Source organism: Meleagris gallopavo, chromosome 9 (assembly GCF_905368555.1).
Source record: "Meleagris gallopavo chromosome 9, MGAL_WU_HG_1.1, whole genome shotgun sequence".
NCBI classification, from domain to species: Eukaryota; Metazoa; Chordata; class Aves; order Galliformes; family Phasianidae; genus Meleagris; species Meleagris gallopavo.
In genome coordinates, this window is record NC_139412.1 from 17,072,457 (window position 1) to 17,099,463 (window position 27,007).

The window sequence follows — 27,007 nt, forward strand, 5'->3', positions numbered from 1 at the left end:
GCAAACAAAGACATCTTGATGTGATTTCAAAGCAGGGCTGGGTCTTGGAAAGCACAAAGCTACAAAGTGGGCTGGGCAGGAGGAACATTTACTTCAACACCCTTTAAACAGAGAGGTAAGCAAGCGGGTGCCACCAGCATGAAACTCAGACCTTCCCCGGCCATCTCAGGGATGTGGTGCAGCTTGGCTGAGCCATGAAGGTGTTTTCCAAAGCACGATGCAATGAGGCTCCACACACCGTACAGACACAGTGCTCAGACAGCACACAGCCAGTCCCAGGCTGTGCACAACCCTGTACTGGTTTTGATGGGTAGTCTTGCTCCTGACCTTCTTCCACAGCCAGCCATGGCAAGAAATCACCCAATAAATGAAATGGAAAGGATTGGCTTCTATACTAGTGGCTGGTCCACTGAATCAGGATTGCTGTCAGCAGAGAGTACTCCAGGTCACAGAGGCAGTTAGTACCAACAAATCCCTTCCAGGATGGTGCTGTAAATAGCCATGAATGCAGGGGGCAGGCAGGAGCCCTGCAGGTGGGGGATGTGGAGCTCCTGTGGGCAGCTTGGGGGCTACCGAGGGAGGGCAAAGCAGTCTGTGAGAGTGTGAGATGGGAAAGTACTGGCCTTCGTTCCTAAGCAATGCACAGAGCTCCTGGGAAAGAAGGAAGTGCAGTCCAGAGGATCTATGTGCCTTGGCCACCTCTCAGCTAAGGGCTGTGCTCTGAAGATATGTCTAAAATCTCCAGGTTATACAGAAGAAGAAGTTGCAGGGAATTTTGTGAAGGATCTGTGCTCCGAAAGGAAGGTGCTGATCCCTGAGCCCTAAAGCCTGCAGCACCTCTGGCATGGGCAGGATGTGATTTCTCTCCAGGAAGTCAGAGAGCTTCCAGCAAAGCAAAGGGAAGTGCTTGGTGCTGGGGCCTGCAGGGGTCCTGTTCTGCCTGGGCCGTGGGGAATGCAGGCATGGGGCTTGGAGCAGGGTTTGTCCCTTTGTCCCCAGCTGAGTGCTGGGGTTCCCAGCCTCCCTGTGCAGAGCTGTGGCTTGGAGCCAGGGAGCACCCCTGGTGTCCAGCTCTGCTGAATGACAGTTGCTCTGAATTTTACAGTTCAGAGGATTGAGAAATGCTGAAAGGAGTCAGTTTGCCCAATGCAGGCTGAAACTAACGTTTAAGAAGCTGTTTACTTCCTGCAGACAGGAAATCCTGCTCCGTTAGGGGTTATCTATTTTTTCCTTTTCCTGCCAACCTCACACCTGTAGCGAGGGCACAAACAACACTGGAGGAAGCAGGCAGCATGCTGGCTGAGCTGCTGCAGCCCTCAGTGGGCTGGGGAGCCTCTGCAGCCCTGGGCACAGAATTTCCTTGGGGGAAGTGAAGGAAGTTCACTCTCCATGTACTGCACTTCCCTTTCCAAGCCGCACACCCGCTGCATGCAGGGCTGTGTCTGTGCAGCAGTGCTCCGCTGCCAGCTGCACGTAGTGACCCTTAGCTTTTTACTTTGCAACCGCTGCTTTTTCCCTCTTCTACCCTGCTATTGCTCTGATTTCTTTATTATTCGTTTAGCATTTTTAAGTTTTGCTCGTTGCCCTTCTTTACGCTGTCTCGCTGTCCCAGGGGCTGAGCCACGGCACTCCTGGATATTGCCAGCGGCCTCTCAGGCCGCCGGGATGGGGGAGAGCGGAGCCAGCAGCACAGCTGGGATCCAGGCGTGACTATTCCTTATCGAGATGTATCTAATTTTAATGAAAAGTCAGAACCGCAGCCGGCGTGTCGTGGCTGCAGGGCCCGGCGGCGCGCTGGGACGGTCGCCTCCCGCACGGCGCACAGCGGGACGCGGGGCCGAAAGCCCTGCCTGAGGCGCCGAGCGCACCTGGGCCCGCGGGCGGCGCGGTGCCGGGGCTGCCGTACAGCCGTTCAGCCGCACCCCGAAGGAAGGGAGGGAGGCACGGCCGGACCCCGAGCGCGCCTCGCCTCGCCCCGCCACACCGCCCCGGCAGAGCGCGTGGGGCGGCGCGTGCGCACCCCCCCGCGGGGCGGGGGCCGCTCGTGGCGTGCAGGTGGCCCCCAGCGCGGCACGCCGAGCCGCGTCACTTCCTCGCAAAGTTTGCCCGAGGAAATGTCTCCGCGAAAGTTGCCCGCGGCCGCCCGGCCCTGCGGCTGCCTCCCGGCCCGCTGAGCGGGGAGGCGTTCCGGCTCGGGCATGCCCGCCTCCCTGCGCTCGCCGGAGCACGGCCGGGCCGCCGCGGGCCGCCCGCGGGGCGCGGGTTGAGGCGAGGCGGGCGGACCGGAGCGGACCGTTAGCCGCGGTCGCGGGGAGCCATGGAGCGGCAGTGCGCCGCCCGCAGCCTGGACGGCATCGACCTGGCCGCGCTGCGGGTAAGGGCGGCGGGGCGGGGCGGCGAGCGGGACGTGAGGGGTGCTGGAGAAAATAGCGCCGGGAGGGAGGTCGCGGAGCTAAGAGTCAGCCCGCGCCCGCTTTACTCTGTTTTTCTCATTGTGATTGAGCGCTTCTCGTCGTCTTTTCACGTCGCCCGAAGTCTGGCCGCGTTGGCAGCCGCCCCGCCGGTGTGTGACGGCCCCGCGCTGCTCCGGGCACCGGCCGGACAGCCCCGGAGCCGGGCGAGCGGCGCCGTGCGGGCACCGCGCGGGGAAGCGTTGGGTTGGGGCGGAACGCGGCCGGAGGGAGCGCAGAGAGCTGCTGGCTAAAAATACTGAAGAAAGAGGGTTGGGAAAAAGCTTTGCACAAAATCACATGGTGGGGAGGGTGCTCCAGAGAGGAGGCAGAGAGAGAAAGGCAGCAGCGGGGTCGGGAGCGGCCGCGGGGTTGGCACGGAGCTGCCGGCTGGGCGTAGGGCTTTAGCCCAGCTGTGCTCGGAGCAGCGCGAGTCTCTGGGCTTAGCAGCTGAATCTGATCTTCTTCAGTAAGTGATAAGAAAGCAGTGTAAGCTTGGAACGTCCTGCAGGTAGCCTACAGGCTTCGTGTAAAGCCCTGCACGAGGAGAAGCCTCGCTGAGGCTGTGCATTGTGGGCCTGGTCCTCAGCAGAAGGGGCGAAGGTCTGGTGGGGGGATCTGCTCCGTGCTGGGCTGTGCTCAGCACCCGGGGGGGCCAGGCTCATGCACACCAAGCAGGGACAGCTGCTTCCCTCCTCCTCATCCTTGGTTCCCAGGGGAGTACATCTGGCCAGCTGCAGCCAGGCCATTCTCCAGCACCAGCTTGCCCTGCCCCAGAGGCGCTTGCTGTGTCCTGTCCCTGGACCGAGGCACTTTGGGCTGCAGTTGCAGATGCTGGTGCAGCCCTGCTCTGCTCTGTGACAGTGGCAATTGCAAACTTTCCAAGTGTGGGCAGTCAGGTGGTTAAAAAGCTGCTGATTGCAGAGGTGCCCAGCACAGAAACCTGGGCTTCAGACACCTGGCTCTTGTTACTTGCAAGGTAGTGCATTTGGTCAGGCTCCTGCTGCACACGTGGGCTTTCATTCTACCTTGCAGTGGAAGTGGACATGGCTGTGTTGCCTCCATGCCAGCAGTTGTGTTGCTGCCTTTGGAGCACTCTGCCATGAACTTGCAGGAAGGCAAGAAGCTCACCATATGGTGCTGTGCCTTACAGTAATTAACCTCAGAGTGATGGATGTCCAGGCCAAGGTGTTGGCATCTGTCAAAGTGAAGCTGGTGATGTGCAGGGGCTGGCTGGGAAGGGTTAGGTGGATCAAGGGTCCCAGATTCTAGCTGGGAGGAAGAACTGCAGCAGCGATGGTGTGGCTCCCAGGTAATTAGGAAGCTAGCTGGCTATGGGGGCTCTGCCAGCAGAGGATGCTATGCTGATGGCCAAGCAAACAAGGACAATCCAAGGACCAAAGTGAGAGCCCAAATTAATATCTTTTATGATTCTTAGGCTCAGTTCACTCCTGCATCCTGATTGAAAGGGAAACGGCCAAGTATTTTGGCTGTGCTCAGAGCTGCGGAGGCTAGCGGTGTTAGTGCTCCATTGGCCAGCGAGGACGGGGAGGATTTCAGCTATATTCAAGTTAATGCTATCATTTATTTTAGGTAATTGTTTGGGTTTTTCCTGGAGTGTCTGAAGCCTCCTGAAGTGAGCTATTAGGATGCTAAATCAGAATCAAGCTGAGTGGAGGGAGAGTGAGAAACTGATTTTGAGGCACGTGAAATGATCGTATTTGCGTAATAAACAAATGCAGAGGAGAAGAGTCAGGGCAGGGCAGTCAGTTAAGTGAGAGGGATGGTAATATCCTTTGAGTTGAAAAATGTACTTTAGCTCCTTCCAGGCTTTGTGTCCCATGCATGCACTGCAATTCAGCAGCACTGCTTTCTGCAGGGGAGGGACAGGAACGGAGAGCAGGCTTCCCAGGGGAGAGGTGTGAGCAGTGGGATGCCCTGCACAGGGACGTCGTGCACCAGCAGGCCCTGGAACAAAAAAATATTTTGTGAAGTTGACAGTCACGGGTTCCCTGGCTTGTGGAAGTTGTGGAAGTCCCTGTTGTGTTGCCCTGGCAGTGGAAGCTGCTGCCATTTATCATGACAGTCATGCCAGGGAAAGCAGATTCTGCTCAGAAAAACGCCCACATATTTCCTCTGGGATATTCTGTAAGTAAAAATTTCCACATGAGATATGAAGAAGGCAATATTTATATTAAAAGAATAACATGTAAGTGGAGTGGAGAAGTAGCTTGCTACAATTAAAAAAAAAAAAAAAAAAGTTTTCCATGTAGGGTCACAGAAATTGAAATAAAGGCTGTTTTTTTGTATCACATCCCTCAGCAGCACTGATATGCATTGACTGACATGACAGATTGCTGAAACAGATGTGGTAAAACTGACACATGGAACTAATAATACTTTATATACATCTCGCAATGAAATCGTCCCAAGAAATGAGCAGGACCAATAAATGGCTCAGTTAGAAACCAGGAAACTGGTTTCTTAATGTTTTTATATAGATCTCCAGAGAGTTTCAACTGAAGGTACAGATTTCTTAATGTGCTCACTCATACAGGAACAAACAATTCCTTGCCCATGCCTTGCAACGGGGTGTTCCTCCTCCATCTGCAAAGCTGTGGGATCTCATTACCAGCTGGCACTGGGGTAACTGATGCTAAACCACCAGGACATGACTGGCTCATGTGGCACACTGACTGCTGGCATGTGGATCTTTCATGAAAACGAACAGCAATCTGGTTTGGGTTCAAAGCCAAGACTTCAGTACATTGCTCAGATTCACCTTGTTATATTTGCAGAACAGCCAGCTGAGCATTCTCAGCCTGTGTGGTGTTCCTGTGTTGGTTGGGATGCTCCATCTCCTTTCTGAAAGGCAGTCAGGCCTGAGCTTTGTGTAACACCTTTCCATTCCATTACAGAGGTTCTTTCTGTTGTTGCCTTGCTGATGCCAAGCATTTCATAGCAGAGGACAGCAGCCTCCAGACTAGCTTTGTGTTTTAAAGCTTATTCTACTGCTAAAATGAATCAACTGAATGCTCGTATTTCTCATGCATTCCCATTCTTTTGTTCCATCTTCTATATTGCCATGCTTTGAATCTCCTGAGTTATCTCGAGCCATTTGACTGGAAACTTTGACAGAAATATATTTCTTGAACTCTTATTTCTCAGTTATTTCCCCATTTAGTGTATAATACACACCATTAAGAGACCTGCCACAGACATTTTCATTTTGATTGTGAATAGTTCTGCTCTGTTATGATGTGTTTGCTTTGCTGCAAGTGATGTTCTTTTTTTTCTGCTTTTTGCAGGACCCCGCGGGAATATTTGAACTGGTGCAGGTTGTTGGCAATGGGACGTATGGACAAGTCTATAAGGTTTGGGCTTCTCTTTATTTTATGATTTTTATTGATGGTGATCTCTATAAAGCCATGTTTCCTAAAGCAGAAATGGGCACTGCTGGAACTGGACAGTGTTGCCCCAGCAGCAGCCTGGTTTGTCTGTCTGTCTCCATCAGCTGTGCCCTTCCTCCCAGCCTTCACGTCCTGCCGCAGGTCAGATGGCTGCTGGGTCTGCTACTCCCTTTGCCCTTCTTCTTCTGTCCTGTGGTTATTTTTTTCTTCTTCAAAACTGCTTGACAGGCAGAACTGAAATTGGCGATGGCTGAACCTGGCCTGGGCTGTGTGAGAGCCCTGCACACGCTGCTGCAGCACGGTTCTCCAGCACAGAGGTGTGAAGTAGCCAGGCCACCGGGTGTTTGCTTTCACTGTTACCTTTGTCACATCGGTGCCAAAGCAGCCCTACTGGCCACGAAACTGCAGCAATTAAACCTTGTCTGCCATAATATGTTACGTGCACTGTGCATGCTTTGAGGGTAAGGACTTGCCAAAGGAAGTGGTCAAGACAATCTAAGGGACAAATTAGGGCACTGGGTCTGTGTTGCTCTGATTTGGGGAAAATAAGACAGGAAGGAAGGAAAGGGCCATGCTGCTGGATCGAGGCGGGGGCAGGAGGGAAGAGCAGCGGCACGGGAGGAAGCTGTCTGGTGCTGTTCTCCCCCGAGTCCTGCTGCTCCAGACTGCTGTGCCGTGAGCCTTAACTCCAGCACCGGGCCCCCAACACATGGCCACACATTGCATCTCAGAGTCCATCTCCTGGCTGTGATCTGCTGTGATCACCTTTTGGTTCCCACGTGAAAGTATAGATACCTTCTCAAAGATTCTGAAAGATCCTCTGCAGCAGCAGTCCGGGGAAGTTTCTGCCTCCCCATATATATTTTTATTTTATTTTTCTGTCAAAAACAGAATTTTTCTTGTGTAACTGTTTGTCTGCGTCATTGGTGAGATTGTCATTCAGATACTGAATATTATGAAATTGAAGGTGGAAACTCGGGGGGTTTGTATAGTTTGTGTGAAGCCAGGAGGCATGCAGCGGTGCTGTGTTGGTGGAACCACTGACATCTTTTCTTGTAAAAGGTCTGAAAGCTCCCAAGTGGCCTCTAAAAGAGGCTTTTATTTCCTTGCCTAGATTTATTTTATACTAGGAGAAAAAAATTCAATCTGGTCATCTTGTAAGGATGTCGAGAGTGAATCAGCTGCTTAATCATGGCAGGAGCAGGAAGGAGCAGCGCAGTTCACTCCTCTGCTGCCAAAGAAATGTTCGGTGTGACAGTGCGGATCTCTTAGACATCCACTGGAAAAACAAGCAAGGAATATTGACAGTAAAGATTAAAAACTGTATCCAAAGACTGCTCTCCACTGAACACGCGAGACCAAGGTCTGCTCGCTGTGGATGAGGAGATCTGGATCTGGGAATATGGCAGCACCAGGAGGGCCCAGCCTGCAGCACCACAGCTTCTGAAGGGACCATTAGAAGCTGGGCACTGATGTTCCCTTTGCTTTTTCACTGCTAGGACTGACGGAGCATATTGTAATTATTTTTTAGTTTATCTAGTTAGAGTGTAAGCTTGAGATCATAAATATATGATTTATAAAGCAATGCTGGTTGTCCACTAGTGCATGTTTTCATTTTTTGGAGGCATCGGATTCTTCCATGCGTTCAGAAATAGATACACACAGTATCAAAGTAAAGCATATTTCAGGCTAAATAAAGTATGTTCAAGATTACTAAACTGTTTGCTTGGCTCTGAAGATGACTCAGAAGGCTCTGCGTTTTAATAAATGCAGCTGCATAAAAATGAAAATAAAGTTTAGAACTAGATTTATTGTTGGATTTAAAAAACAATGTTTAACAGATTTGTTGGAGGAGGATGTTGTTTGTAGGGAATTGTTCCGGACCAGCTCCAGTTCAGTGTCCTCTAAATGAAATGGAAGGGATATAAATTGCACCAGTGACAATGCTGGAGCTGTCTACAAATGTCATAAAGTCAGGATTTGCATATAATAACTGCCTGAAAGCTAGAGGGTTTGTTGACCACTTACGCAGTAGTAGGGTGTAACCATGCCAGCATTGGCAACTTCAGCCTCTGGAAAAGTATGAATTGGATATTAAAAATGCAGATAGTACTTAGAAGTCATGAGACTCGGGCTTCATTATCTCTTGACATGACGAATGAGTTTTTCAGCTAATTACTTGCTTCCAGGTGACACAGCCTGAAGAACAGAGCCTTGCACGGAGCAGTTCTGGGTGAGACCAGGGAAGGGAAGGTGGTGGCTGTTTCAGTGGAGGCATTTGGGGCAGCTGGAGAAGTATGCATAGTTGCTTTTTCATGCCCCTGCTTCCTGAGGCTTGAAGTGGAGGTCAGGTAGCATGCAGGTCCTGCACCATCTCCATTGATTGCAAAGAGAAGTTCCTGGGCTTTGCATGCTCCAGTGTGAGCTTGGGGCTGTCCTCTGGAAGGAAGTGAGATTGCTGAAGATGTCACCCGCAAACTCTGGGGTTTCGCTTCCCTTCTGAGCTGCAGTCCCCTTGCCCTGTGGATGCTTCCCAAAGCAGCTCAGAAGAGAAGCTGCAGGCTGCTGTCCTTTGGGGAGCAGTGGAGCCGTGGGAAGCAATCTAGGAGATAACAGCATCTTTTTCTTTTTTGCTAGTAGTTGCTGCATTATGGTGACACAGCAGTGTGCTGTTGAGGGAGCACCTTTGCAAGCACTGTGGGGGAGCAGACTGGTCTTCACCACTAGTGCCCAAGGCTCTGTCTTGCAGTAGAGAGCTAGCAGTGTCCTCATCTGGACAACCCTTTGCCCACTCCCACTACTTCCAGGACTTTAATTATAGGGATGCTCTTGTTTTCCTTTCACAGTTGTACTCTACTACTATGAAGAACTGGATGGTGATTGTGTGTCAGCCTTGATGTAGAACAGTCTCAGCTCTAGCTCTGTGCTTGTGTGTTTAGTAGTAACTGAACTGTAATTTTGTGCGTGTGTGTGAAATACTATTTTTTGCAAAGATTTCAGCTCTTAGTTTCGTTGTGTGTGGCTTCCATAGAAGCCTGTTAATGTGTTTTCTGTCTTTTAATTTTCAGTGCTCTGCTTTAATTGCAGAGTCAGTTTTCTGGTGGGTGACTAGGGAAAAGGAGAGCAGGGCACCTGACATGGGTGTGTTGTTTGAGTCAGACACTGCTCTTGAGCATGTGGTCCAACTCTGGAAGAGATGTTTAAGATTCTCAGTTTATAGCTTCCATATTGATTTTTTTTTTTGTCATCAAGGTATAGTTAACAAGATGAATTTCTCCTAATCCTACTAGTTCAGCTGGACTGTGGCAGTCCTCAGCCTTCTGAGAAGGCTTTCATGGGTTGAATGAATTCAGCGTCTGTACACACTGTTCATTTGCTGGTGTGGAGAAGCACCTGACTGGGGCTTCTGACTTCCCTTTATCATAACGAGGTCGATTATCCCTCTTCTGGGGCCAGCATCTCTGGGCAGAATGGGAAATGAGAGGCCGGTGCCTTTGCCATGATCCAGGGGCTGACTTTTTGGAGTACGGTTTTGCAGACTGATGGCAAACCATGACAGGTCTGCAGCTGTTTGGCATGCAGAATGGTTGTGTTTGTCACAGAGTCTGAAGGCATGGAGAACTTGAGAGGAGTGCTGTTTTGGGGCTGTGAAATTGAAAAAGGAAGATGTGGATTCCCAGTAACACAGCTGATGGAGACAAAGCAGTGTTCTTGCTGGGGATTTGCAAAGAAGAGAAGCAACAGAACTATCCTGCAGTCTCTCTGCACACCCAGTGCCTTTATTTCTGTATAGTCAGATAAGATGCTGGATATGTAAAAGAAGCAGGTCTGCGTAAGGAAGTGCCTTTTTGTTTTTTGATATAGCTGATTCTTGGCATTGAACCATACTTCAGTGGTTGATGGGAGTGATGAGTTGCTCTGCTGTTGAGGTATGGTGGCAGGGGTGTTGTGAAGCACAAATACAACTTTTCAGTTTATCTTAATTTGCTGTCTGTCTGTCTGCTGAGCTCTTCATATTAATTTTCATTGACTAGCTGGCTGAAGTAATTGAGAGCAAGGGGAAGGGGGAAGACAGTGCGGTTTTTCAGGGAGATCTGATACTCCATGGGAAGATCACAAGACCATGCTAAATTGCAAAGTGTGATGGCAGTGCCTCGGGCAGTTAAAGGAAAGCTCAAGGTAAGGAATGTTACCATTATGCCCATTGCAGTCCAGAAGGTGAATGTGAATAGGCTGAAAACTCCCAAGAGATCTCTTTGGGGCAGTCAGGAGCAGCCACATGATGGATGCCTCTTGCAGCTGAAATGCAACAGTCTCCAGACTGCTGCCAAGAGAGATTAGAGATGTCATATCATCTCAGGGCATCTTGTTAACATCTGTGGTCAGTTATGCTTTTAAAGCCAATCTCAGCCTTCAGGGCACTGAGATTTTGGTCAGACAAGTGGTTGTTCTTTATAGAAATGATGGAACACTGCTTCTACTTCACACACAGTTGGTAGCAGCGTTTGTCTATTCATTTTCTATACTTGGGTTTTTAGTAGCGTTGATTATCAACCCAGGCCGTTCTATGATTCTATGATCGTGTCCACCTGCAAAACGAGTTAATGGTAGATAGCAGTGCCGAAGTCAGCAGGTTTAGGTGTGCATGCCTGGGCTCAGCAGTGTGAGCAGACGGTGGAGATGAGCTGCTCATCCCGGCAGTAGGGGCTTCGTTCAGGAAAAAGTCTGAACTTCATATGTGCTAGTGCCATCATGATGAGATCTGACATGCTGTGGTGCTTATGAGCACATCTCAGAGGCTGAGTGTTCCTAGAGGGGTTACCATCCCATTTGGTATCACTTGGTACATGCCAGTGCTGGAATTTTCTGTCCTCGACTTCTCATTAAACCATCTGAGAAGCTACTTAAGGGCGTCAACTCAAACTGTTTCTCATGAGTGACTCCAGTGTGGCCAGTTCTCAAGGCATCATTGTCCATTGTGAACAGCTTGGTGGTGATCTTATTTCCTTGATCCTCAGCTTTGTCAAAGCCCATACTTGTGTAACAGTTCAGTAAGGTTTACTCATGCTTCCAGACCCTGAGGGGAGATGTCCTGGGAGCTGAAGAGCAGCTGGAGCTTACCTAAAATTAATTTCTGTAAATCACCTTTGTATTTCTTGGAAGGGAGTTTTCTCTAGACTTGAAGTACTCTATGCCTTATATTCCTGACGGCTTTTTACACCTGGGTGCTGTGTGCAGGACTTGTTAATCTCAATGGATACATCATACCCAACATCAAGTCACTTACACACTATCTATCTGGTGACACTGAAGAATAAGCAAAGCAGTAGTGAAAATATCTTTTATTTATGAACATATATTTTAAAAAAGTAACATAGCTTGTGTATTCAGTTCTCAGAACCTGAGTCTAGTTTTTTTCAGGGTCTTTTTGTTTTTTGTTTTTTGTTTTTTTTTTTTAAATCTTGGCTTCTCTGGTTAATTGCAGGGTAATGCTAAACAATATTCAGCATGGGAATTTAAAATAATGGCTCATACATGTGGAATTAATTAGCAAGTCCTGAAGTCCTGGTTCTAGTTAGTGAATATTTTAGAGGAATTCAATTAAGATTCTTAAGTGTAGGGCTAGTTTATCAAAAATAGAAGAGTAAGAATGTGAAAAAAAGGCCTCTCAGCTGTGGTGTGCTTCTAATACAATAAATGCTCTTTGAGTGAGCAGAGCAGTGTACAATAATTAGATGTGCCATATCAGCCATTAGAGAATAGTAAAATCCTTGCAAATAACTTGTTGTCAGGCCTGCCACTTCCAGCTCCTCCATATTTTCAACCTGAATGTCCACATGGGAGAGCGCAGTGCATTTTGTCACAAACTGGAGGCGTTTCGAGCTCGGATGTTGGCGCTGGGACATGCTGCTTTGAAGCTAAGAGAATATCCTAAAAAAAAAAAAAAAAGAAGAAGAAGAAGAAGAAAAAATGTACTGGTGGTAACTTAAGCATAGTAGAAAACAAGTTCAGCCTCTTAATTTCCCCAGTCCTGCACATAGCTGTGCTGTTAGTCCCTCACTAGTGTAATGGTCTGTGTACTTCTGACTGGAGGCGTTTGAGGCAGGTTGGATGGGGCCCTGGGCAGCCCGAGCTGGTGGACGTATCCCATCCTGCAGCTGGGGTTGGAACTGGGTGGGCTTTAAGGACCCTTCCAACCCCAATGGTTAGATGAGCACTCAGCAGGTTTGTGCCCACGCAAAGGTATGAGTCAGTGGCCAGCAATTTGCGTGGAGGGTTTACTGTGTCTTAACTACTGTGAAATATTTTATTGTTATCTCTTCCTTAAAGAAGAATTGGCGAGGTTAAGGGAAGATTTATGATAAATAGTCCACATGGAGCCCAAAAAACCTCTGGGCATGTAATGAGCTAGTGGCTGAATCAGTGAGACAATGTTTCTTGATTTTAAACAGCAGAAAGTCAATGTGGTGTTTTAGTGTTAAGTCCTGATTCAGGCTGGCTTTAGTAACTGTCCCTTTTTGAATGTCACACGCCTTCAGGATGGATGTCAGGTTGCTCGAGCTGCAGAGCACACCTTGTGGTTTGTTCTGCACTCTCTGAAATGCCATCTCTGCAGAGGTGAGTGCACATTCACACCCTGCTTGTCCTTGGGTGGAGCAGGCATGCCACAAAATCATGGAACCATAGAATCACTAAGGCTGGAAAAGACCGCTAAGATCATCTCATCCAACCCGTCCCAGCCTGCCCACTGACCATGTCCCTCAGTGCCACGTCTCACGGCTCTGGAACACCTCCAGGGCAGCCTGTGCCACTGCATTACCACTTTTTCTGAGAGGAAATGTTTCCTAATATCCAGCCTGAACCTCCCCTGGAGCAACTTAAGGCCATCACTTCTCATCCTATCACTGTTACTTGGGAGCAGAGGCCAATCCCCACCTCACCACCACCTCCTTTCAGGGAGCTGTGCTTTAACGCCTCCCCTGAACCTCCTCTGCTCCAGACTGACCCATCCCAGTTCCTTCAGCCGCTGCCCATCACACTTGTGCTCCACAGCCCTCACAGCTCCACAGCCCATCCCTGGACGTGTTCTACGAGCACTTGTGTTACCAGCTGCCTCCTTGTAACTGTAGAGATGTAATTTTGCCCTCTGATGGCCATTCAGCAGCAGATAGAAGCACTTGTGTCAGGAAGCTTTGTGGTCAATCCTTGCACTCAGGATGGGGCCGCAGCTGATTTGCAGCAGCAGCAACCCCTTTGTTGTGTGGATTTTCTGTGGGGTTCCCTGGGGTGCTGCAGTTCCAGCACCCAGCAGAAAGCAGCATTTGTCTTCCTGCTGGGTTCTGAGCCAGGTGGGGCAGTGTCTGGCCACAGCACAGCTATTCAGGCTGCAGCTGCCTGGGTGGACAGCAGTGAAACCTGGCCGGACAGACAGTAATCCTGCCCTTCCGAGGGGGGGGGAGGAAGTGGGGCAGAAAGCTGGCTTTCATTGCCAGCTGGGTTGGACAGCTTGCTGAGGCAGTGGGCACAGATGTAGGCTGGACCCTTGTTCTATTGTAATGCAATTTTCAATAAGTGATCTTAAATTATAACGTACATAAATGTGATAAAATCCTTATCTGGTGTTCAGCTGCCCTCAGTCTGCTGGCCAGTGCTAATTTTCCTGGCCTGTGCAGAGCTGCAAATATAGGTCTTAGGAATAAAACTGAAGAAGAAACTATTTTTCAGCTGTTTGTAGTTTGCTTTTTTTTTTAATTTTATTTTTTAAAGCCTGCTGTGTTCTGATCCTGCCCTTGTAACCCTATTGGCATCGTGAAATCCCTGAAAGCTTTTGAGATTTGTTTTAGAAGCACGTTTTCAAAAGCCATTCCTGCCTCAGCTCCTTTTTCCTCAACAAAGCACAAAGCCTTACAAACTTCTGAGATCTCAGGGAATGGATGATCCAGCAGACGTTCTTCATAGCAAACTTAGTGACCTTCCCAGTCCCCTGCACACGTGATTGTGTTAGCTAATGTGTAGCCTGTGGTCTGTGCCTGTCCTGTGGCACTCCCACTATGTAAGAAAAGTACTTCTCAAAGGTCAGAGAGAGGTTTGTCATGGGCCGTTGCAGATGAGGGGATGGAGCCTTCCTTCCTCCCTCTGCCTGTCTCCTGCTCAGTCTGGGCAGTGTTTTTACAAAGGCATTGCTGCCCTGTTGGAAGGCCAGGCTTTGGAGGTGAGGATGAGCACAGAGTAACTCCTCCTGTGCTGGTACTTGTCTAGGCTTCCAAAGCATCAGCCAAGGCTCTGAGCTTCCTTAGAACTCTGGGTGTTCAAAAAGTCCTGGGGACCTGGGCTCTTCACGTGACTGCAGCTATTCTGATGGAGCAATCCTTGTTTTGTAAAGTGTCTCTGTTTGAAAGGAATTGGTATACTTGGGAGCTGACTGTAGAATGGTTAGCAGCCGCTTATGGAACACCACGCTGTTCAGAAACAGCTCCATCTGAGTGAGAACACACCGAGTTCAACAGGAGCGTTGGTGGCAACATTTTATGAGACATGTTGGCTTTCATTTGGAAACTTTGCTTCAGAAACATCAAAATATTGCATTTTGTTTGTTTCCATCGTCTGAACATACATTTTAATTTAGCGGGATGTTTAATATTTTATAGGTTGTCTTTAGTACCGCGTGCTCTAAAAGAAGGCGCTGTCATACTGGAGTAATTTGGCATCGCCGTAATATGTATGTAAATATTAATGAGCTCTTATATTTCTGAATTTCCATTTTGTGTGGATTGTTTACAACCGAATGTGAGAACGTTGGCAACATACGGACGTTTTGTTGAGTTTGCTGAATACTGGAGTTGACTAAATCCCATTATCTGACTACAGTTACTCACTTGCTACGTTTGTCATCAGCAGTTTAGATGCTTGGTGTGTTTTCTTCTATTTATTTATTTTGTTATAAGTGGGAAATTTTGGAGGAAAAGAACAAAAGAGAAACACAACATTGTCTTTGGGAAATATATGTTGCTGAACTTGAGGAATTTTCTAACTTTCTTGTTTATATTACATTTTGGCATGGATGTTTTCCTGATATTTAAAAATAAAGGCAAAAAGGTAACCAATATACTGATTATATCTGCTAAAGTAGTTTTTTCTACTCTTCTTTTATTCTTTGCTTAAAACATGTGAACAATTATACTAAAATATGCAACAAAAACAATATAAAATAAATATGCCTATGGTTTAGGTAATGGACTCTGTAATGTATTATTAACACAGATTGTCCGTGATGTTGTCTTGTAACATGGAAAAAGAGGAGAACCAAGAGAAAAATTCTGTGCTTTAATATTTGCGTTTTCCAGTCTAACATGAAATATTGATCGTAAGAGGCTTCTTTACAAATGCTCTGCACTGAGAAGCCAAATAACATCAGCAGATGCCTGATTCCCTTATATCAATATTAGGTAGGTATTGTGGACTGAGGTGTCCCACTGCTGAGATGAAGGGTTTCTGTCCTGCATGCCGTGCTTGCTGTGCTTTTTGGTCCAGAGAAGAGGACAAACAACACCAAAACATGAGGTGGGTGCACCAGACCATTTGCCCCAAGCAACGAGGGGTGATTTTTTCCCTCAGCCATGGAATATGTTTTGCCAGCTCTTTTGGTGGAAGGCTGCCAGGCTGCTGTGGGATGACAGGAGCACAGATGCTGGCTGTGTGGGATGCTCACAGAAGCTATGAGTCCTGGGCAGCTTGGGCATGGCAGAACGTGCTGTAGTGGGGTACATGTGGGCAGCACTGGGCTTGCTGTACATGTGCACGTCAGCCTAAGTACACCTGACGTTCCCCAGATGCACTGAGCACCCGGCCCACATGGTGGTGAGGAGGTGTGCATGTGCACAGGATGCAGCAGATTTCTGGCTGCCCAGCTGGGGCAGTTTCCTTGGCCAAAATAGATAGGGTCTGGAGAAATGAAATGTCTTGTAGCCAACTGAACATGGAGAAAGGATGAAGCAATGAAGAGAAGCACCAGCTTTCCTCTCTCTTGGACACTTGGAAGACTTTAGTCGAGAATGTTTGGAATAAAGGAAGTTGCAAAACAAAAGCTGGAAACTCAGGTCTCTCATCCTGCATGCTGGAGAATAAGGCTTGGAGAGAGAGAAGATTCACCCTTCCCTCTCTTCCTGCGTTCCTTTCTTTGCTTCACATTGGTTTTTAGGTACCCACCTGGTAAAAGACTTTGCATGATCTGTGGCCATGGCATTAGTGTTTTCCTGTTGCACAGGAATCTGCACATACAGCCATGCATGTGTTGTCAGCTGGGGAGTGGGCATTTAGATGTGTTTACAGAACACCTGATGCATTCATTAGGCTGCTCAGAGGCACAACGAATTCCTGTTTAACTCCTCTAATGTCGTTTGACTACTTTCAAATTCACAGATCTCTGACCAAGAAAGAAAGTGTCTGTTACCCTGTCAGCCCAGGGTGACGCTGGGGCCTGCGTGGCGCTGAACCTGCCTGCCGCACAGATGGGCTTTGGGTGTCACAGCGAGCAGATTAAAGGCAACTTGGCTCTCTGAGCTTTTGGGGTTGCTGTATTATTTACAGCACAGAATTCTGGCAGGCCTCTCCTTTTTGATGTTATTAGTATAGAATGCTTTATACTGTTGAGACGGTCTCTTGGTGCAACTCTGACAGGCGCAGCAGTGGCAGCGCTGGGCTGGGGAAGGGCTGGGATTGTTGGCCTGGAGGAGGTGGGGATGGACATGTCACGGTGCAAAATAAGCTGTGATTACTGATTGATTATTAAGCCTGGCTGGTAGAATCTCACTGTGTATAAACACTACTGGAACTTCCAGAGGGGTTGTTCTTTCTGATTACTGGTGTATGTTATGCCAGCAGTGGGTTTTCCTTCCTCTCTGGCTTCCTTTCCTGCCAAGCAAGTAATGGCATTATACAGTGCCCTCTTATCTAAACTATCCACTTTCTGTAGTCATTGTGCTTTATAAAAAGTCCCCAGAGACTGCATGAAGCATTTCCTTTTCCAGAGACCTCTTTATAGAGCAGGGAGCATGATCAGAAAGAGAAACGGGGAAGCTGCTGCTTTTGCACTTTTCACCCCCCAGCAGGCTGCTGACTGTGCTCTTCTCTAGGTGTTCCTAGGGTTGGCTGGGATCTGATAAGCCACGTCTGGCTCGTGGCCTGGCTGCAGACGCCTGTGTTTGTGGATCATCACCCACTGAAGGAAGCTTCATTGCTGAGCAGGGTATGAAGTATAAGAGATGACGTGGAGCACTTTGCCCTGGGATTTTTTTATTTTTTCCCCATTATTCTGTTTACCATATCTGTGTTTGCCATCAGTGTAGCCATTCATTTCTGCAGACGTGCTTCTGAGGCCTGGCATTTCTAACCCACTTGCTCTGGGCTGGTTTGTACAATCTCTGCTGCTGCTTTTGCATAACTGGGTGTGTGCATGGAGCTGGTGATGAAGCAGAACAACAGCGCTCCTGTGGTTTGGCAGAAAATAGCTTCTTACATTATTATTCTTGACTTTCTTGGCAAAAGCAATAGGAAGCATTAGCAGGTAGAATGTTGTTGCCTTGCCACAGAAACATGCCCTTGTATATGGCTGCTGCAAGAGCAAAACCAGCAACTTCATCCACCCCCAGCTCTGGCCCATGATTGCTGTCCTGGTTAGTGTGGATAGCCTAGCACCAGTCAGGCTTTTCACCAGTCTTAACTGCTGACTTTCTTAAACCAAATTCTTTATTTAAAAACAACAATAACAACAAAAATCGTCAAACCTGGTAAGGGAAAAATTCAGAAACACAGAATTACAGGGGTTAGAAGGGACCCCAAGAGATCATCGAGTCCACCCTCCTTGCTAAAGCAGATTCCATACCGTAGGTTGCTCAGGTAAAAGAACTCAGCTTTAATCTCTCTCTTCATTTCTTCATTTGTTAAAGCCACTGTGAAACTGCAGGGTCAGAGTTATGCAGAGCACTTTGGAAAATGATGTCTAGTGTGGATGGATCAGCGAAAAGGAAGTGACAAACAAAAGTGATGCAAGCCAGTGAGCATGTCCACACTTAACAAAACTGAGCTGGAAATGCATTTCTAATTTAACTGGGTCAACCACGTCTGCGAGCCAAGTCTTTAAAAATAATTATTTGGAACTTTTTTTTTTTCCCAGTCCTTTTCCTGTGATGTCATTTGTTTTATTTCTTCCAAGTGGATGTAAAATGCTAACAGTGACAGGAGGTTGCTCACCTTGTACTCATAGGGCAGATAAGTGGCAAATAAAAATGGGTGCTGGTGAGCCATTTCCTGCCTGATTTCAGAACCCCTTCCCTGCTGGTATTTGGGTTTCTTTAATGCTTCTGTTACGGTATATAGTTGTTTTCTTGGGCAAACAGATGTCAAAAATACATATGTTCTATAACCTACAGTGGTGCAAACATGATAGCACTATGAAAGAGTAAGGGTGAGAAGCCTGCAAGTGCTGACGATATATCAGTTTTTACTGATATACTTCAGGATAGAAGTTCATACTTCTTTGGGGGGGAGGGAGAGGTGGGGAAATGCAGTTGCTTGGAAGTTTGTCCTTCCTTACCTTGTTCACTCCTAACCTCTACAGTCCAGTTCCTTTGCTGAGTCCTTCATGGTCTGTGCTAGCCCATGGCACAGCCTGGCACAGCTGCAGGTATGGTGTGCGTGTGTGCCTGCCATGCTCCAGGCTGGGTGGGCTGGAATGGCTGCGGGCAGCCAGCAGGCAGCGTGGGGCAGGGATCTGCTGCAGCCCTCCTCTTTGGAGGGTGAGAGGCTCATCTGCAGTTCTCACAGAGTACAGTGGATTTTGCTTGTCTCTGTGGCTTCTGTCTGTCAGTAGGGGTTGAAATGTGTTGACGGGTTAAAGCACGGGTGGATGCAAGGGCAGCACAGTCCTCAAAACCTAGTTTTCTCGGGAGAGCAAGGAACTTGGCTAAGCGTCTGGCTTTGATACAGGAGGAAAGCTTGCAGATCTCTGTAATTCCATATCCCTCTTGCCCCCAAAGGCTCAGAAACTAGAAGGCAATAGAAAACACTCAGGAAGTAGATTTGCTTGTGTGTTGTTTTTGCATGCTCTTTGATTTATTTTTTTGAAAGACATTTTTGTTGTTCATGGAAACCTAGTATTTGTGATATTTAAATACGTGCACTAGTAGTGCTGTAGAGTTCTAGCTGATCCTGCACAGTTTTTCTTCTGTACTTACTACCAAATTTATCCTAAGGAGCGACGAGTTGTTGGTGGTGCGTTTTTGTGCCTGGGTGTGGATGACAGAACATGCAAGGAAGCTGCAAAAGGAAATTATTTTTAAACTGGTGGAAGGTTAAACTTTCAGAGTCAAGTCTAATGTGAATACAATTAGAGGAAGGTGTTTAGGCAGGAGTGCCACTTTTGGAAATTTATATTACACACATAAGCCAGGTTACAGACACACTGCTACTGATAGAAGCATTTCTTCCCTCAGCTGCCTGCATTCACTGGATGCCTCGTGGAATGTTTAGGTTGTTTTGCTGTTCTGTTTTGTTGGTTTTTATTTCTTTCATGACAGCTGCTTTGTGATGGACTGCAGCTGTCTGGACAGCCTATTGCCATTAGAATCTCCAAGCGAGTAGATAGTGTTCAGAACTGAGAAAATGAGAACTGGGTTTGGAACTGAGTCACAGGAAAGGTTGTGGTGCAGCTTCAGTGACGCTTGTAGCTTCAGGGACTGAGCCCATGGATTTCAGTCATGCAGTTTGGAAAATGTGGATCTGTGTGCACGTTTATCTATAGCACTTCGGACCTTGTAGTATTTGGTGTCATACAAGTTAGCAATGTTTCCTGACTGGGAAAGTTTGATATGACATCCTGAGTAACAAGTCATGAGTGAGGGGAAAAGAATCATAGAATCATGGAGTGGTTTGAGTTGGAAGAGACCTTTAAGATCATCTAGTTCCAACCCCTGCTATAGGCAGGGACACGTCCCGCTGCAGCAGGCTGCTCACAGTCCCATCCAGCCTGGCCTTGAATGCTTCCAGGGATGGGGCATCCCCAGCCTCTCTGGGCAACCTGTTCCAGTGTCTCACCACCCTCACAGCAAATAATTTTTTCCTAATATCTAGTCTAAATCTGCCCTCTGCCAGTTTAAAGCCATTTCCATTTGTCCTGTCACTACATGCCCTTATACATATGACAATGAGAACATGCCTCTCTACAGTCAGTCAGGATAGCAAGTGCTTTCTGTTTCCATCTGCCCTACATCCACAGCCAAACGAGGAGACTAATTTCCAATGGGGGCAGTAGCTTTGGTAGTAAAACTTGGTGCAAAGTGGGATTCACTTAAAGAAATTTGGCTTTTATAGAGTAAATCCAGATGCAGTGAACCTAGCAGTGACTATTCTGTTGGCTTCAGTGGAGGCAGCAGCAGGCACGGGAATGCAGGCCTTGGGCTGGGGCAGTGTGGGGCAGGCCCTGCCTGCTGGGACCGCCAGCTTCCTCTGCCCTGAGCAGATTCTTCACACAGGGCGAAGCTCAGATCGCAGCTCAGAGAGCTGGTAAAGCTCTCCTGTGGTTGGTACAGGAAACTCTCGATCCCTTTTGCAACCAGTTCTTCCTACAGTTAGCTTCTGCTTTATTTTTTTGTACGTACCGGTAATTACCAGTCTGCGTTGCTTAATGTTCTGTGGTTCTTCAGCTATAATGTGTTTAGCTATTTTTGTGAAATTATTCTGCAGGGTTGGTTCTGTGTTTACTTTTTTTTCCCGCTCAAGAGTTCACTATTCATTTCTCTGTCTGCTGTGATAGACTTTGATCCCTACAGAAAATTGGAAGACACAGCATTGGAAAGTAGCAGCTCGTAGCTGTGGAAGAACTACTGCTGCACATCTGACATACAGCTTGCCTGAGAGGGGAGCCTTAACTAGGCAAAGGCTTCTCCTTTATGAAGCTAATTAGGTCAGTTTAGAAAAAATAACATCAGGACTCTTCTCAAATTCAAATTTTTCTTTAGAAAAGTGAACTTGGAAGCACTGTTCTTTCTTAGTTAATTAGAAAAGCCAAGTGTATTTTGTTTTTAAGAATAATTAGAAAGATAGTCAAGTTTCATTCTGGAGACCGATTTGGTACTGAAAATCTTTTCAAATTTGTAACTCATTCTCCATTGAGAATTGTGGACCATCTGGCCACTAGGATTTTGGAGGGAAAGGAACCAACTACCTGAAAGATCAGTGCTTTACAGTTCTCTCTTGAAACACACATTGAGAAATCTAATGACTGATGTGTTTTCTCTCAGACTAATCGTGCCCATTAAGTGCCTTTTTAGTGAAGATGGTGCATGAAATAGAAGCAAATAAGAAGAATCCAAGAGTTGACCTTACTTTTTAATTTTCACATGTTTGAAATAGCATCCTTTCCTTAGGCAGATCTTAGACCTTTTGAGCTCAACAGTGGTTCTCCATGCAATATTTGGCTTTCAGGATTCACCTTAGGTAAAGGGAACTGTAGGTCATGATTTGTCCTACTGGAGGAAAGGCTCAGACTACAAGAACCCTGTGTAACATTAATGTTTTAACTTTGGGCTGTCTGTCCTTGCAAAACACAGTCTCATGCAAACATCAGTAAAGACACACATACTGCAACCCATGTAAGAAAAGTACCAGCAGAACTGGAGTGCAAAAGTAAATCACCTTTAAATTTGTTACAGCTCTCTTCCTATAGGCTGGAGCCCTCTGTGCTCCCCTCCTTACTGTCCTTTCAACAAAGAAACAAAAACCTGCAATGCATTTTAAACCCACACATAAACTTGTCCGTGCTGTACACTGTACAGAACATAAAATTCAACTGAAGTTACTCTTATTGCTCACGAGAGTGCCGAAGGACTTTTTAATCATAATTGTTAAAAGTTCAGTCACATAGTAACAGATCTTACGTACAAGCAAAGTTAAAGCCTTGCTTATTAGCATGTGTTCGGGAAGTCTGTGTTACAGAGTTAAAACACGAATCTCACGCACAAGGTTTGTAATTGCTTTGCACAGCTTGACCTTCAGAGCTTCATAGTGGTGGTGAGCCAAAAGTCCCACCTTTGGCTGCCAGCTCCAAAATCTGGCCACCTATCAGCCAACATGCAGCCCTGTCACGGCCTCCTTTCTGCAGGATGGGGCAGTGGGACGCCTCCAACTGCCCATGACATCATATAGCAGGGATGTATAGCATGGAGGTTTTCTCTAGTGTCCCACAGTTCTGTAATGGATGGATGTGAGTCACTGAGGTGGAGAGATTTGTACCTCTCCCTGCAGTCAACTTCTCAACAGGCCTGTCAGCAAAGTGAGATCCTTCTTTTTTTTTTTTTTTTTTCTTTTTCAGTTTGTTTATTTTTCTGAGCGTACAGATTTTTGGCATGGTGGACCTGCTGGGTGCTGCAGGTGTTGAGAGGGACTGGTTTCTGGCCAGAGCTTCATCGGCACAAGGCTGCATCCTCAGCAGGATGACATCCCTGTCTCCCACCACAGGGCTGGAACGGTGGTGGGCTTCAGTAGGTCTCAGGAGATGTGACAGTTGGTTCAACCCAGAGTGTATGGCAAGGCTGCTGGAACCACTATTGTGTAAATATTGATATTTAGACACAGGGAATTCAGGATTTTTGTCCCAATAAACGAAGTGTGAGGAAAAGAGGAGAAGTGGACAGGCTGTTCTTCATGCCTCCCCTCCCAGACTCCTCCAAATGAGGTGAAGGTGCCAAAGGTGACAGTAGGTGTTCTGCTGCCCCTTGGTTTCAAGTAAGTCACAGATAAGGCTTCTGTTGTCATGTTATGACTAGTGTGGTATTTTCTCAGGTTAGTGTTTCTTAGTATGTGTCTTGATCTTGCTAATCGCAACACAAATGACCTCCTTGGGGGCAGATTTCAAAATCCCTAGAGATAAATCTCTAGTCCAATCTTACACAAGAGTGGAGTAGCCTTCAGTGGTTCGTGTTTTGCTTCAGGACAATAATCTGATCAAGTGACTAACATACTGATACTGCAGAAATGTAGATACTCAAATACGTGTTTGCACAAGGGCTTGAATTCAATCCTTTGTTTCGTTTTGTTTTCCCACTGGTCTGCAGTCAAACACAGACAAACATTAAGCAAAGCAAACAATCTGCATTTCCACTTGTACAATGGGAGGAAATAGGAACAGCAGGAGTTTAAAAAAAAAAAAAAAAAACTGGACAGAAAAACTGCATCTGGTGGTTTTTGGGTTTTGTTGTTCATGAGAACTGTGGCACAGACATTTGCTGCAGGGGCGAAGGAATGTCCTTGTCCTCCAGGGATGAGGGTTGTAGTATCTGGTGCCATAGAAATGACCCATGTCCATGCCCCCCCTCTAGCCAGTGTGGGCTTGAGTAGAAATTTAAGTGAATGATGTGTGTTCTGATTTCTTCTCTGGCTAATAGGCTGCTATTTTAGTTTAAGGGAAGTCTTACACAAATGCCAGCTTAGTTGCCTTCTACAGTGAAATGAGTTCCAGTGACTTTTTTTTTTTAAACTATAATAAAAAAAAAAAGCTACAAAATATTATTTTTCAGTTTGGGTGAGTGCAAAATACTTCTCTAGGAAGATCTGAAGCCAGCATTGGCTCCAAGCAGTGCCTTCTGTCGAGGAGTCTGAGAGCAGCTCTTATGCCCTGGGCATCTCCTGGCTGAGCTGCACAGGAGGCTGCCCTCGTGTTGTCAGCAGGCAGGGCTGGTGTCAGCAGGCTGGCAACAGCAGGCATTGCTCATCTCATCTGAATCGCTGAGTCTGAGTGGAGAAGCCCTGTGTAGGTGGAAAGGGAAACAGAAGGATCATGACTTCATTGAGGTCATGTGGAACAGAACATGGGGTTTCCTGAATCCCCGTGTGGAGCATTGTTTGCTTGCTGTGTAGTCTCCTAAAGGCTTTCCTTGCCTGACCAGGATGGAAAGGGTGGAGAGGAGAGGGGCGAGAGGGTGGGGTCCCACCCTGGTGCAGACAGCCGAGCTGGCAGCACACCAGCAACCGCAGAGCCTCGCATTGGCTCACCCAAGATGGGCTCAGACTTCAAAGTTCATATGTGGGTTTTGAACGGGAAATCTGCTCGCTGAATTCACTTTCAGGAAGAGCCTGCAGCTGAACAGCTGAGCCTTCACCCTGCTCTGCACGGGTGGCTGGCAGCCGGCTACAGAGGTCATCCCATAGCAAGGTCCTCCAGCTCTGACAGCCAGGCTGCCTTTCAAGTACAAACCTGAAAGACACAGAGGCTGTCCTGATAGGTCAGTATCTGGGTGATGTGCAAGTGGACAGTTTTGTGAAGGGTCACTCTGGAGTCCCACGGCTTTCTGCCTGTGTTCTGACCAACAGCATTAAGTGTGCTACTATCACACATGCATGTGTGATGGCAGAGGAGACCCTGTCAGACGAGGACCTAGTCACGGGGGGCTGGCCCCTCTGATCTCCAGCAATAAGTGGCCCAATCCAAGGCCTCAGGAATTTGTTTGGATTTAGAAGGAAAAGGCACTGTACGTAATTGAGCATATTTTCATGTAAATACACAATGCAAGTTAAACTCCCTTATCAGCTAATAACTTAACTGCTAATACTGATATTCTTGTTTCATCCAAATAGGAAAATATGTCTTGGCCCTCAGTAAAGCACATAAATAAGTGGTGCTTATATCTATCTGAACTAAGAAGATAAACGCATATTCAAAGCACCCAGTGATCTATCCCATTCCCCATAGCTCTCCCTGCAGAGATAACGCACAGTTGGAGCTCATCAGAAACACATCTTTGGCACAGAGCACCACCTGCAAATGTGGCTGCAATGACTAACATTCAGATTTGAAAAATTTAAGTGCTGGCCCCGGGTTTGCAGAATATTACTGTAGTAACTAACTGGCAATTGCAGAAGATTTTACACGGAAGTGTTTTCTGGGTGAGAAATTTAGTTGGACTCAAAGCTAATGGGAAAATTTCTTCCAGCTTGGATACCTCACCAAAATGTAAGCAGGAACTTCAATGTCAGAGTCCTTGAGCTTCAGAGTTGTTCAAGTCTCAGCTGTGTATGCAATTGGTAACCTTTAATGCTCTAATCCTGTGTGGAGATCTGGGTGATTTGCAGATAGCCATTGAGTGTATTGGCTGCATTCTCAAGAGTTGAAAGGTACTCTCAAAGCAAGCATTTGGATGAAAGATGAAACCTTCTATTTGTGAAATAAGAGCTCATGGACCACGCTGTCCTCAGCCCATTTTCTGGGGAAATATGGAATGGTGGGTCTTGAAATCGCAGCAGATTGATTCCCTTTGGTGGCCTGCAGATGATGAGCAGTGCACACTGCATGGCAGATTGGAAGTGCTGTGCCCTTTGTTCCTCCTCTCCTTCTGGGGAGAATCATAGAATCGTAGAATGGCCTGGGTTGATCATCTCGTTTCAACCCCCCTGCTGTGTGCAGGGTCGCCAACCAGCAGACCAGGCTGCCCAGAGCCACATCCAGCCTGGCCTTGAATGCCTCCAGGGATGGGACACCCACAACCTCCTTGGGCAACCTGTTCCAGTGCCTCGCCACCCTCTGAGTGAATCATCAGGGATACATTTGTATGTCTGGTCCCAGAAGTAAGTGCATCTGTTGACCGTGTTCAGTTGGGTAAGAGTTAAAGCACCCAGTTGCTGCTGGGAACTTTATGCAAAAAAGAAATCAAAACACCACCTTTCTAAAAACAATTCAAACGTGCTCAACCTTGTGGCTTCAGCAGAAGCAACACTGTGTAAGAGTTCCCATGAACCCTGCCTAACCTCTGAGATTTATTGATAACTGAAAAAATATGGGTCTGGGCCCCGAAACCCTTACTTCGGCACTAGCATTGGTGTGTTAGTAAGAACCTCAGGGCTGAGCTCAGGATGTTTACCACTTGTAGAGATTTCAAGGAAAATGTACTTGAAACAGTTCAAAAAAAAAAAAAAAAAATCATAAAGGAGAGAAACCTGAGGTTTTCACTCTGACTGCCAGAACCGTTGTGGTTTGTGCATTAAGGCAAGCACAGTGTGCAGCCTGTTGCCCTGCTCAGTCAGTCTGCCCGGGCAGTAATGGCACTTTGTGTGAACATCTGTATGTGTGCTCTGCCATTTTGGGTGGCGGTGGCAAGCTGAGCCTTTTCCTTTGGCAGACCTTGAAGGAAGGGTTTGAGTTGTGCACGTTGAGAGGATGTCAGAGACAGATGGAAATGATGCTGTGTGCTATGTAGACTGTGCTGTGTACTATGTAATTCTGCCACATTTTTTGGTACAGAGGCTTTTGAGACATCTATCGCTCTACAATAACAATGAATCTTACCTTTTTTTTTTTTTTTTTTAAGGAAATTCTGTTGTAATTGAAATTAAATGTGCCAAAATAGCAGTTAAACAATCTCAACATTGATATATATATCTGTAGATAAGCATTTAGCTATGCTTTCCAAGATTCTTTTTTCCCTTAGTCTCGAAACACTTTAAAGTTAATTCCTCGTAGATCATTTCCATTAGGTTTAGATAACCTTTTTGTGAGGGTAACCCTTCAGCCCTGAGTGTGACTGCACACCAGCTTCTGTGTGGAGGAAGATGAGGCTCTCCAGCTTAATGCAGCCAAGAAACGTGGAAACTCTTTTACAAAGATGTGGTAACAGTAATTGGAAGTAACTTGAAGCAAGTTGAGAGCTGAATTGAACCAACAAGAATGTGTCTCCATTGCTCCTTTACTCTCCGCACTTTTCCTTTTGCCTTCTTGAGAAAGGTTTGGATTCTACCATGCACCAACCCTCACTGTGTTCTGTTCTAGGACAACAAAGGGGTCTAGGAGAATGTAAGGGTGGGAAGTGCACATAGTTACCATAATGTGCTGCTTTACCTGGTCAGAGAGCGTTTATTGCAGATGAGCTTGTGCATGCGAGTGGTGGCATATGGGCCAATGGGTTCTGCACATTGGGAAGGAAACTTTGCGTGGTACAAGGCAGATGTTGCCCTGAGACAAGGTTCTGCAAGGCTGAGCTCCTCTCGTCCAACAGTCAACACGATTGCAGACCTGGGAGCTTAAGAGAGAGGGGCAATCTGAGTAGGTCTTCTACACTGAAATAAAACAGAACGCCATGAAAACTGAACTCTGAATGCTCTGTA

General features: G+C 47.0%; 1 protein-coding gene across 2 annotated transcripts in view; it reads left to right on the plus strand.

Moving 5' to 3' along the window:
* Window positions 1-1,997: 1,997 nt before the first annotated feature.
* The window catches only part of NRK (Nik related kinase), a 91,402-nt gene continuing 66,392 nt past the window's right edge, over window positions 1,998-27,007 (plus strand). The window contains exons 1-2 of one of the 2 annotated variants that reach the window (XM_085230958.1): window positions 1,998-2,374; window positions 5,759-5,824. In XM_085230958.1, the coding sequence (XP_085087084.1) occupies window positions 2,318-2,374; window positions 5,759-5,824 (123 nt within the window). In that variant the 5' untranslated portion in view covers window positions 1,998-2,317. The remainder of the gene's footprint in view (window positions 2,375-5,758; window positions 5,825-27,007) is intronic. The other variant, XM_085230957.1, reaches the window with a different exon arrangement.